This window comes from Malaclemys terrapin, chromosome 4 (assembly GCF_027887155.1).
Source record: "Malaclemys terrapin pileata isolate rMalTer1 chromosome 4, rMalTer1.hap1, whole genome shotgun sequence".
NCBI lineage: Eukaryota > Metazoa > Chordata > Testudines > Emydidae > Malaclemys > Malaclemys terrapin.
The window spans coordinates 61,264,979-61,283,330 of NC_071508.1; the positions used below are offsets into that span (position 1 = coordinate 61,264,979).

Here is an 18,352-nt window from a genome sequence, read left to right on the forward strand (position 1 = left end):
CCCCGACCCGGCTCCCCAGCAGGACCACAAAGTGGGGGGGCAGGGCAAGCCTCCACACCCGACCCCATTTTCCCAGCAGGAGCGCCAGGGGAGGGCAGGGGAGACTGCAGGTGGAAGATTTGGGGAAGAGGGGAGTGGGGAAGGGCCCCCACTTAATCTGGCCCAGGGCCCCACAAAACCATAATCCACCTCTGCTGCCAAGATCTCATTTTTTCCATTATTCATTTTTCTTTTCAGTTAACATCTCTTGTATTCGCTTGTCATGAGTATTTTATTATTTATGTCAATGGAAAAAACATTTTTATATCTTTATACATTACATTCTTAAACTGTAGTAGAAAATTGAGTCTAGCTGAAAAATTTTTGTCTACTGTATTGTTACAGTAATATTTTCAAACAGCTCAGTACAATTATTATAGAGCATTTTCCCCCATTAACACATTATGGAGCATGCTGATTCTCAAGAAAGGTGGGAAAGGAAGTCCTCTTTACCTACAACAGGTACAGTATTGGCAGTGGCAGAGCAAGTTTCCACATACTATTCTGCCAGCCCTGATCAGGAAGAGAGACAAGTGAGAAAGTAGCTCCATCACCCTGCCCATTCAATCTTTGGTCTCTCTACTGAGAACGCCAACAATGTTGATTTATTTTGAGATTTGTTAAGTGCTCTCCAACAGACAACCTTTAGGCATATTTAAACTATACATTAACAAAAAAAGCAGACTCCACCTTCAGAAAAGGTGAAGTTTACTTTCTTATCATAATTTCTAAAGTGGGCACCTGTTGCCCCATGATTCAGTACAATTGATTCTCCCCAATCTTCCAAGCACGGAGGTGCCTCCCTATTTTCTTTCCTCCCACTTCCTTAATATTGTGCTTGCAGGGGGAGCTGCTCAGAATACTGCGCGCATCACAAACTGCCCCAACCAACTGCCATAGCTGAAAAGACACACTGTAAATTCTGATTGACTTGTGAAAGATTATTCATTTCTAGGCAGAATCCCTTGTTCTTTTCTATTTTCTTTTCAATAAGAGGAAATCCTAGGATTTCTTCCTCTCTACAATAAATGTTCCTTAAGGGGTGGAAGGAAGAGAAAGAAAATTATTAAGATATCTCGCCCCTCTCTGTAATTCTGAACCCCTGACCTGAAATAAAAACAAATTAGGCAAAACTGAATAGAATCCATTTGAAAAAGGATAAAACCATAGTAAAAAAAAAATAATTTTACCTTTCTCCCTCCTAGGCAAGGAAACAAACGTTAAAGAAACAGAGCTAAGAGAAAGAGTTCAAGAGACAGACAGACATCTTTGAAGGTTTTTATGCAGGAAAAACGTATTAAAGACTGACAGACCTTTCATCTGATGAAACAGCGATCTATTTTATAGTGCTTGGTGAAAGAATGCACTGAAAACCAGTTTATGCTGTAAACTTTCTTAAATTAAGCCCTGTGCAATATTGCTCAAAGAATGGTCATGTGCCTTGCTGAATCAGTCCTCAGTGAATAAGGGAGACTTATTTGAACTTATCACCAATTATTTATCCCTACTTTATCTGTGAGGAAATAGCAGATGTGGATCCTTTGCACCCTTCTTTCTAGTCCTAAAATGTCAGATTTTCTACAAGGTTGCTTTTTGTATAAACAGAATCTTTTCTGCTCAGTCAAATTCTAAGTGTGAAACGTTCTCCTGGATGTGGAAGGGCTTAGAATAGCAAATAAACTGACTGGTTAAAACAAAAAGCTATAGAAATTTTGTAGGGCAGTAATTCTGGTGTGCGCCTGACAATCATCTCACCTGGAAAAGCTGCATATAAGCAGTCTGGACAGCTAAATCTCCCAAGTTTATTAAGCCTCTTTGCCAGTGTTACTGCTAACTGTACATCAATTTAATGGAAAGCCACCATTGGATAGTCTTTGTATCTTCAGAAGGAAGATTGGCAACATCCTGTAGCACCTAAGTGCTCTTCTACTCTCATGACTGGGAGTTTCTACAGGGATGGAGCTTTAAGGAACTAGGAAACATAAGGGTGCAGCAAAAACAAAGGGACCAAAAGTGGCAGGAAAAAGCCATAGTGCTCCTTACACTAAGATTTGGACCATCATGAAATTAGCTCTCAGATCCAAATACAGCACACCTAGAAAGAAATCCAATACATCACCATGGTCATGAAAAATAAGTTTCTTGCACTTTCAAGTTCTCAAAATCTCTTGAAACTCTCAGATAAGCAAAGTGTTCTAGATTTTTGAGCACAAAGTCCATGAGCTCTCCTGAATATCCATCCTATTGGATGCAATCCCTCGTGTCCCTGGATCGGAAGGTCCAAGGATGTAGACCAGAAATCTGTAAGAGTCTGGAAAAACACAGTTGACTGAGCCTCTACATTTCTACTAACTGCTTGAAGACTCCTCAGTTTACTTCTCATTCTCCTGCATCTATCTGTCATCTGCCTGTCCAGTCAACCTGTAGACTGCTCCTTGTTTGAATGTAAAATGACTTTGATCAACGTGGTCCAAGACCATGAAAATTTCTTGTTTCATTCAGGGTTGTGGCGGGGTTTCGTTTGTTTATACTTTGCTCCATCCCGGTAATTCCATTTACATGTAATTGTCACTTTTCATATGAATGGCTTTTAAATCCAGAGGGAGTTTTAGGAGTAGAAAGAGAACATCCTACCCTAAACTGCATCTCCAGAAAGCAGTTGTGATGAGATCCCTGGGATGACCAATTTCCCTGAGATGAATGGGGGCCCATCTCAGCTCTCTCAGAGATGCAGAAAATAACATGTATCAGAGGGGTAGCCGTGTTAGTCTGAATCTGTAAAAAGCAGCAGAGGGTCCTGTGGCACCTTTGAGACTAACAGAAGTATTGGGAGCATAAGCTTTCATGGGTAAGAACCTCACTTCCTCAGTACTTGCATCTGAAGTGAGGTTCTTACCCACGAAAGCTTATGCTCCCTATACTTCTGTTAGTCTTAAAGGTGCCACAGGACCCTCTGCTGCTTTTTACAGAAAATAACATGGTTCTTGATTCAGTAAATTTAATTGATAAATCAGGAAAATTTAGAGCATGGGATACAGAAGTACCATGAACCTGTTTCCACATAGGTCATCATCCGCCCAATTAACAGAAGACACTGGAGGTCAGATACCTGAAGAGTTCCCTGATCAAATGCCAGATTTTGTGAAATCTTTCCTTTGGCAATTGGGTTACAACCATGTTTGATAAGAACTGGTGCACCAACAAGTATTCTGGGAGGGCTTCTCTGAAAATGGATGAAGCAGCCTGGGACTCGACATTTAAAAAAGGCCAAGTCGTTACATAAAAATACAATTCCTATACAAATAGTGAGACTATATAAATGCCTTTCTGCCTTAGACTGGGAATCAAAAATACCATCAGCTTCATGAAAACCAAAGGAAAAGAAGAGAGACCAGTGGGCAACACCAGGAATTAGTAACACATCTAGTATTGTTGCTAAATTGAAATAGCATTAATGGCATAGGCAAATCAGGGCAATGGAGTGAAAATCCTGAGGAGAAAACACTTAATTAGATGTGCCTGGGACTCCATGCAGAAAAGAGGGGTTACTCACTGGTAACTGTTCTGCAAGAACTGCCTCTGTGCATTCACACTAATTTGTCATGGAGCCTCTGGTGTCAAGCTGCAGAACTCTATAAAAAAAAAAAACGTATCTGCTGGGGTATGCAGGGAACACTTGCGTTTGGTTGATACGATCAGCTACATCTGTGTACCCCATGCCCACCTCAATTCCCTCTCCTTAGACTGAAGAGTTCTGAAATAGAAAGAACTCCAAAGCAGAGAGGAAGGCAGATTGTTGTGAGAATGCAGAGAGGCCACTCTCAAAGAACAGTTAGCCATACATGACCCCCTCTTTATTCTTTGAGGGCCTCTGTGCATTCCCACTAATGGGAGATTAGCAAGCAGTGCCCCCATCAGAGAGCAGAAGGCAAGGAGTTCTAGGTAAAAATGGACCGTAGCACCATTTTAGCAATTCAAGTATCAGAACAGAATGCCCACTCTAAAGAATAGTGCTTAGTGAAACTACGGATATTGATGTTGCTGCTTTCCAAATCTTTACCAGGGGAACTTGTCTTAGACAAGCTAGGAACATAGCTTGTGGAGTGTCTCTACAGGAGTGTGTCTTGAACCCCATTTGTCCTGGCCTCCTGGCTAAAGAGGAGCAGTGTTCAATACATCTCTTAATCTAGTGGGAAAGAGATTACTTACAACTAAATTCCCTTCTACATCTCTCCCTGTAATCCACAGTCTGATTTCCCACAGGGTTTGAACCTTTGTAAGCAAGAACACAGAGCTCTTTTAGCATTCAGCGAGTGGAAATGGGACTCCTGGGGGTAAGCATGGGATCTGGGGAAGAAAGAAAGAAAATCTGGGGAGACACATTGCAATGAGAAAATTGGAGACAACCCTAGGCAAAAGCTAAAGTGAGACATCATGACAACTTTTTCTCTGTGTACAACCACATAGGGTAGAGTGGCCATTAAGACACTAAAGCTCACAAACCCTCCTTGCAGAGGTGATGGCTGTTAAGAACGCTGTTTTGATAGATATATATGAAGACTGCCTGAGCCAGGTGCTGGTAGGGTGGACCCATAAGTCAGGGCTAGATTAAGTCTCAGGTAGGGGAGGTTCTACTAAAGGGTTTACACGTTACTCGATCCCTTAAGCAAATTTGGAACTGTGGGGTGAGAGAATATAGGTTTATCCTGACCAAGCTGTGGTAAGCCAAGATAGCTGTCAAATGAACCGTAAGGGAAGTTACCACTAGCCCTTGAGATTTCTAGTACAACAGACATTCTAAATTGCCGGGATACCCACCCATGACATGGTTAACCCTTTAGTCTTCACCCAACACAAACTGTGTCCATTTCAGCGTGTAGTACTTCAGGGCAGAGTTCTTGCTGGATTGCGGTAGTACTGACTGGACCCTTTGTCAGAACCTTCCCTACCTGAGACAATCTCAGAAGGCAAACCAGCAAATTCTCTGTCCAATAGAAGAAAATCTGTGGACCCGTTCTGTCTGGGCCACAATTGCTCTGTGCCGTCTGATTTGCCTTAGGACTGATGATCAGAGGGTGTAAGGGGCAGTGAGGCATAGGGGAGATAACTGCTCCAATCCAACAGAAATGCTGATTGCAATTTTCTGTCCCTGTAAGCCCTGTTCAATTAGTGATTTCCCCCACCTGAGGAAGAATAATACTGTCACAGACTGGTTCAGCACCATTCATGTTGATCATACAACTTCCCATTTAGTGCATGCGCCTGTACATTCTCTTCCCCTGCTAGGAAGTTATCAGGTAAATATGGTGGCAAATACTTTGCCTCCGCAGACTGGGTCTGAATGTGCTCCTCAAATATAATACATAGACATAGTATTGTCTGTGGGCATCTATACCATGTGATTTTGTATGGAGGAGCAGAAGACCTTTAGGGCCCCATCTCAACACTCCGAATTCCAGGACACTAATGTGGAGTTTGAACTCCCAGGTATTTCACTGGCCATGTACACAGAAGTCCTGGCAATGAGCACTCAAACCTAGATTGGAGGAGTCTGGGGTCATCATAATTACCAGACTCCTGTCTCTGGATAACTGTCTCTGATCTCTCACCAGTGAAGCTACCGAAGAAGGGGGTGGAGAGGTGGGGTTTGAAGTAGGGGGAGAAGATGATTACCTACTTTTTCAAGCTGTGAACACTAAGTATGTAATGTGGTGCTACTCACTGCTGAAGGGGCCGCACTGTTAAGCAGGCAAAAAATTTTACATAAGTTGATGAGGCCATGAGATGCAGGAGCCTTAGGAAAAACTATGGTGTTTGCAAACAGGATTGATCCTTGAGAGTTTGGGGAAGCTCTTATTTTCAGAAATCTGTCTTCTGAGAGGAACAGTCTGGCTTGAGTGAAATCCAGGACTGCCCCAATAAAGGTGATTTGCTGTGTAGGTTGAAGAGAGGATTTCTGCCAATTAATAAGGAGCCCTAGAGACCACAGAAAGGATTCAGTGGCAAGCTGGCCTTTAGTAGCCAATAGTCCAATTAAGGGTAAATGAATATTTCCTTGTCTGAGGTGTACTACAGATAACAGGTATTTTGTGAATACTCTTGGCACTGTGGACAATCGAATGAGGGGGGGAGGAGAACATGGAATCTGAAGTGATTTGCTCTCACACCAAAACAAAGGTACTTGATGTGGACAGGTTTTATTACTACTACATGTCTTTTAAGTCAAGAGTGGACAGAGATGTGATATCATCTCCCCACTGTTAGCACCCAGAACTTCAACGTTTTTATATCAATGGTTTGTATTAGTGACTCCTTTCACACAGCAAGTCTCTGAGTGTGACCCCCTCTGATAAATTAAAACTATTTTTATATTGAACACTATATATATATATATATATATATATATATATATAGTGTTCAATATAACACACACACACACACTGGAGGCAAAGCAAGGTTTGCAGTGGAGGCTGACAGCTCATGACCCCCAGTTTGAGAACCCCTGTTTTATATTCTGTTGAAGTTTCCAAGGTCAAGGATGGGTCTCAGATCGTCTCCCTCCTTGGGTATTTGGAAAAATATGGAGTAAAATCTATTCCCATTGTGTTGCACAGGAACCTCCTCTGTTTCACACTTTTGAAAGGAACATATCTAGTCCAGTAGGAGTTTCTTGCAAGAGGGGCTCCCAAAGGGGTGGGGGAAGAGAGTGAGATCTGGTTTGAAATTGGATTGTACAACAGTCTGAAGGTATCTAAAACCCAATGATATGAAGTACTCACACCAGGCTAAGGAGAATGGGAGAAGAGGTCAAAACTACAGAAGAAGTGTATGGTTCTCTAGCTCCTGTCAAAAGTAATGGTTGGGAGGGTAGCTGGTAATGAAGATGAGCCAGGATGAAGATCCTGCTTTTGTATTGCATTCTTTTTACAGGAGCCATTGTAGAAGAGGCTAGAGACTGGTAATGCCTCTGAGACTGGGTACTCTGTTGATAATGAACAACAGGAGACTGTCTTTGAAATTGAAAGTGTGTATAATATAGCTCTTTTTTAGCAGTAGATGCAGACTGCAAGAGCCCCAGAGGCCAGGCTGTCGCTGCCAGTTTTCAACTTTTTCAGACTGTCATCCATCTTATTACTAAAAAAGTAGGAACCTTCAAAGGGCAAATCTTCAATAAACTTCTCAGTCTGGGGCCAGGCCTGATGTTCAAACCATGAGCATATTCTCCAAACTGTATCAGTGGCCAGAGCCCTAGTTGTTGAATCTGAGGTGTTATAGGCGGCCCTCAGAGCATGCCTGGCTGATGTTCTCCAATCAGCAACCAAGTTCTGAGCTTTGCTCAAGTAATGAGCCCAGGATGAAGTTAGAGTTCTATAAGGAGATGGGTGATCTGTCAAGAGGAAAAAAAAACCTTGTAATTTGCCATGTGCAAACCCAGGGAGGTGGAGGAGTAGATCTTTCTTCCAATTGCATCCAACCTATGCCCATCCCTATCTGAGGGAGTCCTAGTACCGAACACGGCAGCACCTTCAACTTCTTGCTATATTGAAAACAGTCCATTTAACTCCTGTTTATTTTCCTCTCTTATCCAGTTTCTGGAAATTTCACAGACAAGGAGAAAAATTCCATTTTAAAAAAATGTAACAACTCTTGTGGTCTAAAAATGCCTTGATCCTGAAATACGTACACACATGCTTAAATATTAAGCAAGTGACGAGTACCATTTACTTCAATACTTCAAATTAAGTGTGTGTAAAGTCTGAAGAATCAGGGCCTATATTCATAATATATGAAAATTGTTACACCTCAATATTTTAACTAATTGTTTATTAATGTAAATTGAAATTTTTTTTATTAAAAACTTCAACAACAGATACAGTCACGTCTTGTTAATTTACATTTGTTTGGTGGTTTCTGAATAGGCATTAACTTAATATGTATTTTACTGACAAGTAAGCTAAATAGTTTTTATGATCTTATATTGAAATTTCAGATAAATTTGACATTGAAAACTGTAATTTTGTAGTTCTACCCATTATTTTTATACAATACAGACTGTATTATGGACAGAATATTTTACTTTTACTTAGGAACTCGTTCACATCACTAAACCATTTGGCTAGGATAGAATTTTCTCAGGATTATATATTTTTCAAAGTAACTTTTTTTTCACTTTAGTAGGAATAGGTTGGACACAAACAAAAATTGGTAATCTGCTTTAAGAAATTGACCATTTTCCTAGTTAGCAGAATGACAACAAAAAAGCAGCGAGTTCCCTGCAGTGGTGGAAAGCTGATGAGAAATTTAAGAAATAGAGTGGGTGAGAAAAGCTGATTCACTACCTGTACGGTAACTGTTCTTCGAGATGTGAGCACAGATGTGTATTCCACTCAGGTGTGTGATCGCCCAGCTCACTGATGCCAGAGAACTTTCGCTAGCAGCACCCGTGGGGGTGAGACCCCTGCCCTCTGACCCATCCCCCAGTTATTTATGGCTATGAAAGGGCAGTGCTGCTCCTTCCTCCCTCCCCGCAGTTCCTTCAAACTAAACATTATGAGTTGAGACTCCGCTGCAGGGGAATGGAGGGCTGGTCATGGAATACACATTAGCACCCACATCTTGAACAGTTTCCATACAGGAAAATAACAGGCATTTCCTTTGTGGTTGCAGATGAATACTACAGTCTCTTGAAGCTGGATTAGTAGGAGATGGGGCTCGGAGTCTAACTGTCTTCCCAAAGTTTGCATTCGATCTAGACACAGCTGTAATAGCATAATGTTTCATTAGAGTATGTACAGAAGACCAGCATGCAAGTGCAAGTGTCAAATATCAAAAAACCACTGAGAAATGCAATCAGTGTCTCTTGGACCCTAGTTGAATGAGCCCATAATCCTTGTGGAGCTTGTGGTCTGAGCTACTCCATATGCCATTGTAGTTATCCACCTAGAAATTGCCTGGGCAGAGACCACATGACCCTTCATCCAATCTGCATAGGAGACAAAAGGTAAGGTGATAAACAAAAGGTTTAGTCCTCTCCAAATAAATTGCCAGGCCTCATGTCAAATCCAACATATGAAAGCACTGCTCATCTGTGTTTGACTGTGGCTTAGGAAAGACTACTACTAAGTATATTTGGTTAAGTGGAAACTATGAAAATACTTCACTCAAAAATTTTGGATGCAGCCTTAGGGTCACTTTGTCCTTGAAAATTGCATACACAGGGTCTCTAACATTAAAGACTGCAGTTCACTTATTCCCATGCACATGTCATAGCAACAAGAAAGCCTTCTTTTCGGCACTGAAAAGACAGAGAACATGTTACCAGGGGCTCAAATGGAGAACCCCATAAGGGCAGCCAGCATTAAGGTCCCACAAAGGAACCATTTCTTTCACCAGTGGAAAGAGACAGATGATTCCTTAGATATCTCACCACCATGGAATTTGAGAAAATTGACTTTCCTGGGGTCAAAGGACAGAAACCTGAGATTGCCACTAAGTGGACCTTCAAGGACTGAGCCACAGACCAGAAGACTGAAGAGGTAACAGATCCTCCGTTCAGAACATTTTGGAGTCTAGCATTGGTTGAATCCTATGGGCTAAAGAACAAATCAAAAACCACTTTCACTTGACCAATAGGTAATTCTGGCAGAGTTTTCTACTATTGAGTAGCACCTGTCTAGCAGCTTCCAAACAGCATTCCTCTTCTTCATCTATTCATGCAGCATCCATGCTGTGAAATCCAGACTGCTCAGCACTGGATGCCAAATCTGACCATGGTGTTGAGTCAGTGGGTCGGGAAGAGATGGGGTAAACTCTTTCTCGGGTAAAATTACTTTGTCTAATTAAGAAAATGAACCACAACTTTAAATACAGTGGCTTAAAACATCCCTTAAAATTAAGTGCTGTTTCTTTGCCAATTTGCTAGGAAATTTGCAAAACAGATAAAATTAGTTAGAAGCGGAGTTCTAAAACGTCCTCAAATTCCGTTTTTGATAAGATTAGAAAATCAACACTGTACTGGCCAAGCTGGTGGAATCAGAATTCGACTTCAGTTTGAGCGTTAATTTTGGCATAATTCAGCTTCAATTTGAGAATAACCCAAGGAATGAGTGGGACTGGGGGAAAAGCATACATCAAAATCCCCAACTGAGACGGAGGTTAAGGAGCTAGTACTAAGACCCACTTGAGAGCAAAACTGAGGACACTTCTTGTTGCCTTTTCTGACAAACAGATTGATGGTCAGAATGCCCCCATCTACAAAGATGGAGCTTAGCACACTGTTCTTCAGAGACCACTCATGATTCTGGAAAAAATTCCTGCTGAGGTGATTGACCAAATGATTCTGGAGCAGCTGTGGGAATGACCTTCTCCTTGATGGAGAACTGCCAAAACTTTATTGCCTCCTGACAAAGCTGCTTGGAGTAGCTCCTCCCTGCTTGTTCACTTAATACATTGCAGTGGTGTTGCTGGTGATCACATGAACTGCTGTGTCTTCAATAAAAAGAACAGAAGTACTTGTGGCACCTTAGAGACTAAGTCTCTAAGGTGCCACAAGTACTCCTGTTCTTTTTGCGGATACAGACTAACACGGCTGCTACTCTGAAATGTGTCTTCAATCTAAATCCAAAAAGTTCTGCATGCATTGTAAATGGCCTAAAGCTCCAGGACATTCACATGAAGGACAAACCTTGGACCTTCACTGTCCTCAGATGCACTCTGCAACCTATTGTGGAGACATCAGTAATTATGGTCTTGATTGGAAGAAGACGAGCAAAGGGAAGACCTTGGCACTGATCCATCCACCACTCTAGGGATTCCAGGATGTGACTTTCCACTAAGCCATCCAAGGATTGAGGATTCAGGCAATATATCAACTTCAACCAGCCCTGAAGGGGACAAAGGCACAATCTTGTGTGCTGGACCATGTAAGTACATGCCACCATATAGCCTAGTAACTTCAGGCATACCCAAATTCTAGCTGAAGGGTGAGAGCAGAGACACAGACACAGGCAAAAAATTGAAATCATTCATTCTGTAGAAACGCCCTCAAGAGGACCAAGGACATTGACGAAGAAGTCACCACAGCTAAATGATCCTGAATTAATGAAGAGTCATGGAAGACAGGCAAAGCAAGTCAACAGTTGATGATGACACTGACTTCACTGGTACCAGATTCAACGAATGCCCCATGAATGGTACAGAAGTCAATGGTATGGAGTCCAATTGCTCTCGCCTCAGGTCAGGAGAGCACGTGGACAGTCCTGTTCTATCCCGCGTACTGGAGGAAACACAGTCCCAGTCTGCACTCCCCTTAGAAGAGGAGGAATCTTCCCTAGCTCTGGAATGGCCTCAGTCTGTTTTATGAGTCCTTTTCCTAGAAGAACCAGATGAAGGAGAATGATCTCTCTTCCTCCTGGGAGAGGTATCCGAATCTGATTAAGTAACAGTCCATTCTGGTTCAGACACCCTGTGGCAGGTCTAACAATCGGTGGATGTGTCTGGTGCCACCTGCATCCTCTTCTTATTGATGGAGCACCTTTCTTTAACGTGCCCTTCCCCAGGCACAAGCATCAAGTATGGAGGTCACCAGCAGGAATAGCCACCTCACACAAATGGCAATGTATAAAACCTGATCAAGGCATCAGGAGGCTAAATTACACTAAGCTAATTCTAAGGTACTACTACAACTAATCATTTAACTTTATACACAAAAGCACAGAAAATAATGACAGAGAACTGTGAAGTAAAATACCACAAAAATGCTCCAACTCAAGCACTGGGTTGAGGGAGAAGGAACTTAAGGCGACTGGGGTGGAACCACCCTTAAATAGCTATGGGAAGGGCTAAGGGCACCATCCTAAGAGTGCCACTAGGCAAAGTTTTACGTTTTTGGTGTGCTGGGAACACACATAAGTGAGTGGAATACATGTCTGCAACTACTCAAAGCAGCAGCATAAATCCCTACACTGGTTGCACTGTTACTTCTAAAAGGCTGAGCAAGCAAACTAAAGAATTCAAGCAGGCACAGATCCTAGTACATGGGCAAAATGTAGAAACAGATTAGCCCCACTTTCATCAGTAAAGCACACATGTAGGATTAAAAAGGTATATAAAGGATTAACTAGTTTAGCTTGGCTAAGAAAATATATGTGCTTTGTAGCTTATATAATATGTAGGTGGTTAGCAAAATGTAACAAGGCCTTGAAAATAATATGATCAAAAACTAGGAGAAATGTTGCATCTAACAACCAAAGTTTTGGGAAGGATGCTAAGCTTGTAAAAATCTTGTCTACTCCAGGCTTAAGGAGGGGGTCAACTCCAAACTGTCCAAAACAGTCAATCTTTTAGCTAGGATAAGTGTCAATATGACGTCATTTATTTGTTGCATTGTATAAAAGAACCAATCTCTCGAGGGGGTATTTATCAGATCCTACCTGACTATACTGGAGCTAGGCAGGGTGAGGGGATTATCCCTGGGAATAATTCTTTTGTGAATATTTTAATCTAAGGTTTATAAATGTTTGTTACTGTATGGGTGTAAAAACTGCTTATTGCTTAAGCTTTTGGATATGTTAAGAACAATTATACAAATACCATTCAGACTTTAGATTTAATAAAGGTTTGGATGAATTGGTGTTGTGGTAATAACCTGTATTCTTATTATCATTATTAATAATAATTCCAAAACCATACAACTTTAAAAATAGTATATGGGCAAAGTTTTCACCAACATCTAAGTGACTTGGGATCTTAAGTCCTATTTTCAAAAATAACTGTACATCAAGATTGTATGTGCTTTGCTGAGAAATTGGGGCAAGTCTGTTCCTACATTTATATCATAAAGCTCTTACAGTACAAACTGCATCTATAGTTCAAAATATACTTAAAAAAAACACTCTCACTACACTAATATTTGTACAGTTATTTTCTTGGTAAAATATGTTCGTTTGTGAGAAAAGTATCTGGGTTGAATCCAGAATCTCTCTTACCCTGCTTGCCCTGTTGGGCAGCTGTACGATAAAATTCTCCCCAGTGAGAATTAAACATACAACTCATGACAGCAAATGAAAGGATTAGCAAGTGACGAAGGCTTTGCACCAATGTATAATCAACATGATCACAATAAACACAGCAAATGAGAATGTGAGGAGAGAAGAGGGATTAAACTATTAAACAAAATCTCTATTTTCAAATTACTCTTGATGGACATTTCATTAAATAGAACCTCATAAAAAGAGAGCTAATCTCTATCAAATCCAATTACATCTCTATTAAAATTGAATATATTATGTTTTTCTATGTAAATCTAACAGTGCTATAAATTTGATGGAGAAAATAAAAGGATCTAACATTTAGAGAAGGCCACACTATTCATTTATTTATTAAAGATGCAGATCTTGGCCTGGATGGCAAGAGGCACTGTTTATTGTGAAATAAATTGTGTCTACTCCCCTTTATGTGCTCTCTTATGCCATATAGTCTCTGAACTGCATGTCTCTCCCCTCTACTTCCTTGCTGTTCTCCACTCCAAATTCCCTATTAGAGCTCAGTTCTGTGAGGTGATGAGCACACTTGGTTCCCATTCAAGTCAGTGGGAGTTGAGGGTGCTCAGCAACTTACAAGATCAAGCCATTATCATCTAACATTAGTAACGTTATCTAAGTGCTTGTATAGCATCAAGGGTTATAGCGGTGCTATTCGCTTTAGACAGCAATGCCCTTAGTCAGACAGCATGCCAAGCTACCCAAAAGGAATTTGAATTGCTCAATGTCTATAGTGCTATGCACCCGCAATGCAACCCAACTTATTGAAATGAAACTGCAGTTACTGGAACCAGACAGAAAATTCAAAGTAATAAATTTCAAATCTCTTTCCAAAGGTTAGGTTTCTGGTTGGAGGATTAACACAATAGTTTTAGAATAGTATCAGCATTAACAGGTTTGGGGGTTCCCCCTCCTCTCCCAAAAAATAAGTCCAATTCTCAATATATTTCAAATATAGATATAGCTATGAGATACAACACAGTATAGATCTGTTATAATTCATTTCGACCCCAATCCTGCAAGCTGCTCCATATAGGTGGACCTGTGCTCACAGCGTGAAGGCTGCAAGATCAGTAGATCACACTTATCTCTGGAAAAAAAAAATCTTTTTAAAAATGTTTTAAAACATAGCTTTACAAAATTATAAAACTCTGGGAAGTAAATAATATAATCTTCTACTTTCTTAGCATGTGCACCTACATGCATCTGGCCATCATAATCCTTTGATATGAGGCTAACTCCTTCTCTCTGTGAGAAATTCTTAAAGCGACCTGACACTGTAGGCACACAAAAATCATATACCTACAAAATTTGAGCACTCTTAATTTAGAGATATTACTTTTTTCCTACACAGAAATACTTTTTAAATGCATGTATTCAACAAGCACTATACATACAAGGTACAGTGCTATACAACAGAACTAATATCTAAATTATAACTTGGCTAACAGGTTACATGTTGGTTTTCCAATGTACAGATCTGCTCCACTTGATGAATGTGTCCAAATTCTATGCCATGAAAATAAATATTTATTACAGTCTTACCTTTCCTTGTTTTACATGCTGTAATTTTTCCATATTCAAAGAAAGCTAGAAAAAAATGCTATTCTGATAAGAACTTTCCATAGTCCACATTCTCTCTATGGTGAGAACACAGCAAGTAAATTTCAATGGGTACACGAAAATTATAAAAACACTGTCAATTGGTTGATGTAACCACAAAGAAAATAAATACAAGACTAAAATGTTTAATAGGGAGCAGAATAATTGCGCCAACACAATAATGCTATACAACTGTCAGTGTCTGATGTACAATCTGAATCAGAAGCAGAAAAATGACTTAGTAATATATCTATACAAGTTTCAGTAGGGTCATCCAGTCTGGATCCATAACTTTTCAAGGCACAAAAAATAATACATCAATAGCCAAAACTATAATATTCTAGCCAACATCAGAGCTAATAAAATCTCTAAGTAGGGAGCTATTCAACACCTTGAAGGATCAGACAATGCCTATTGAATTGTGCTCTTAGCTATGCTAGACATCTAAATGTTAAGAGCTTGAGCCCCAGGCATGCTACCTGGGGACTGGCATTCCTGGCAGGTACCAAGTGACCTTTACCCTCTTCCAATCCTGAAGGCTGCCAGGGATTGAATTGGGGAACAATAAAGTGCATGCTTAGGTCACTTAATTTTTAATTTCCTCTCTTTTATGAGTTTGTGTCAGACACATTGTGTATGTAGCAACTCTTAACTGCTTCCCATTGAAGATGTGTGTGCAGACATTTGTTGTTGTTTTTTAGTACTTAACTGGGGTCAGAGATTAAGCAACGGGGGAACTGGGAGGCGGAAGTGGAACTGCTAAAGGAGAACAGCAGCTATGCATGAGCCTCTCTTTATTGTAAGATCCTCACTGAGAAGATTTTGGGTATGTCTGTGCGTCAATAAAACATCTGCGGCTGGCCTATGTCAATTGACTCGGGTTCGCAGGATTATAGGGCTATAAAATAGCAGTGTAGATGTTCAGGTTCAGGCTGGAGGCCAGGCTCTGGGACCTCTACGAGCCGTATGTACAAAATTCACTTCACCAGTCCCTGAAGTTCACTGAAACTGACTGGAGTTGAGGGCACATAGCATCTAGCATAAGTGTACATATATGATAGAGAAAATATAAAGAAAGGGTATCTATATCTCTTCTATAGAAGATACCACTACAAATGCCAAATTATTTCCAGCTGCTTAAAGAGAGAAATGTGTATATTAGGAAAAATATTAGGAAAAAGGCACTCTGCACAGGAAGTTATATGTAATTGATACATAGACTTTTGTTTTAATGGTTTTCAATCTAACAAAAAATATACACCATGAAGTTAAAAAAAAAAAAAAAAGTTCTCTTTTAGAAAGTCTCTGCTTGACAAATCAGAGATATTTGCATGTTGCATTAGGAGAGAATGCAACATTCAAATCATAATTCTGTAGGGAACTCACCATAATGTAAAAAACAAACCTACTGCCAGTGCACTAAATACTCTTAAAATCAGCAAATTATATCTAAAATCATGATCAACTATTTTATTTTAGAATTAATGAAATGATTACATGGTCAATTTGAATCAAATTACTATTTACTGTCTGAAAAAGTTGTAGTTTCAAAACACTTTGGCATTATTTTTCATGGAGGAGAATTTTAACATTCATTAAAAAGAAAAAACAAAGCAAAAAAATAGAATAAGCACCTACCTGTAATACCGAGACTGTAAATAGGTTGAACAAACAGTCTTTGACACATGGCTGGCAGATCCAAAGTCTATTACTTTAACCCGGTATGGCTGCTGGACAGGATCCACCAACATAATGTTCTCCGGTTTGAGGTCAGCATGGATTAAACCAAGACTTTTTAGCTTTTTCAGTGCAGTGGCCACCTGTTGCAGAATAGGCCGTATTACTTTTAGTTGTAGAGGGCTGAATTTGTTTTGCTTCAGAAAGTCATATAAATTCTGTTCCAACATCTCAAACACCAAGCAAGTATGGTTACGATGCTGAAAGCATTCGTAAGCTCTCACGAAATTAAACTCATCTGCATTTTCAGTACTTAGCCTTGCTAATATGCTCACTTCTATTTGTCCTTGGCGTGCATAAGAAGGATGATTCTTCAAAATTTTGATTGCGACAATCTCATTTGTCCCTCTTGTCCAACATTTTACTACTTGTCCAAAGGTCCCTCGCCCAAGGAAATCCAGGACCTCATAAGTATTTTTCACAGAGCACAACACCTCATGCTGTACTAACTGATAATCTCCATCTCCACTGGTACCACTCTGTTTTGAAGTTGCAGTAGTTGTCACAACTGTCACCGGGTTTCCCATATTTGCTTGCAACATTGCAGGTAATATAGACAGTTCATCAACAATCTGCATTGCGCTACTTTGATTATTCAACTCTTCACTCTTACGCTTCAATCCACATCGCTGGGATCCATCCAGTAAATCTAACCTGGTTCCCTGTGTACCTGTCTGAGATGCCTCAACTTGAGGTTGTTGCGCCTGCGCTGCTAATACATTTGTAGCACCTACCGTATTTTTTAAAGCAACAGCACTTGTCTGCAACAAAAAGTTCTGTCCTCGAGGTCTGTCAAATGGGTTCTTAGTCTGAAAATAAGTACTAACCCTGTTGGGAGAATGAGCAATTCCAAAGTTTTTACCATTCACATAGATCCGTGGGTAGATTCTTTCGTGGTACACACAACTGCTTGGCTCTACTTTGAGTTTCTTCACACTACAAAAGGCACTTGACTGGGTTTGATAAACATATGGTGGATAGACCAAGACTTGTGAGGCCATACCTGAAGAAGGAAGTTGGGGGGTGGGGGTGGGGAAAAAGAACAAACCACAATTTAAAGTTTGTAGCAATTTCTTCCCCTGAGAAATTAGAACACTCAAATTAACCACTTCAGTTTGCCGTTAAATGGTTTGATACTTAAATTACCCAAGTCAGTGGTTCCCAATTTTTTTTAAAACCAAAGCGACCCACCAACTCCATTTTGTCTATTTTGGCAACCCACACAGAATCCAAATTCATCATAGGCCAGCATCCTCTCCTCCTCACCCCTCTGAAGGGACACTGACCACATGTGGCAGCATGCTCTGCCTTGGCACTGCAACCCTAATCCCAACCCAGTGTGGAGAAAGGTTGGAGAGTGAGCCCGCCTCACATACACCCTGAAGCAGCAGCTCCTGTCCCATGAGGCTCAGCCCTATTCACCAGTATATGGGATGGCAGAGCCATTAAGGTTTAGCCTGGTTTCACACTGCCTCCATTCTCCACCAATGTGTGTAATGCATATACTTCTACCATTAACATTTCAGGAGTTTAGAGTTGTGGCTACTGTACATTTTGGACTAATTGCACAGGGTGGCACTGGGATGGTTTACAGCAGCTCAATAACACCATCCTTTTTTGGGAAGGGGAAGCTAATCTTCTTGCACTACAGAATCTAAGCTTTAGTTAAAGGAACCTTCTAGCTCTCATCGCTGTGAAGATAATCTTCAAGTTATGAGCAGAGAACAACCTGATACAGTGATGTCTGCTTGAGTCCACAGAAAGCCTGCAACAATAGCTCTGGGTGTGAGCATATCCTAATATCCTGAAGTATTAACTCAAATTGGTTAATTTAAAACGTCAACATTGCTACCATTTCACTATGATTAATGTATATATGAAAGAGGGATGAGCATCAGCTAATATCAGTGCTATCAGAGCACACAAGAGGTGAA

At 40.5% G+C, this 18,352-nt stretch overlaps 1 protein-coding gene across 11 annotated transcripts in view; it reads right to left on the reverse strand.

Moving 5' to 3' along the window:
* HIPK3 (homeodomain interacting protein kinase 3) overlaps positions 1–18,352 on the reverse strand; it is a 141,188-nt gene that overhangs the window by 89,586 nt on the left and 33,250 nt on the right. For 8 of the 11 annotated variants that reach the window (XM_054028138.1, XM_054028141.1, XM_054028140.1 and 5 more), the window contains exon 2: positions 16,320–17,421. The exons of 1 other annotated variant lie outside the window; for it this stretch is intronic. In XM_054028138.1, the coding sequence (XP_053884113.1) occupies positions 16,320–17,419 (1,100 nt within the window). In that variant the 5' untranslated portion in view covers positions 17,420–17,421. Of the gene's footprint in view, positions 1–3,592; positions 3,616–16,319; positions 17,422–18,352 lie in introns of those variants that run through there. 2 more of the 11 variants (XM_054028146.1, XM_054028148.1) reach the window with 2 other exon arrangements.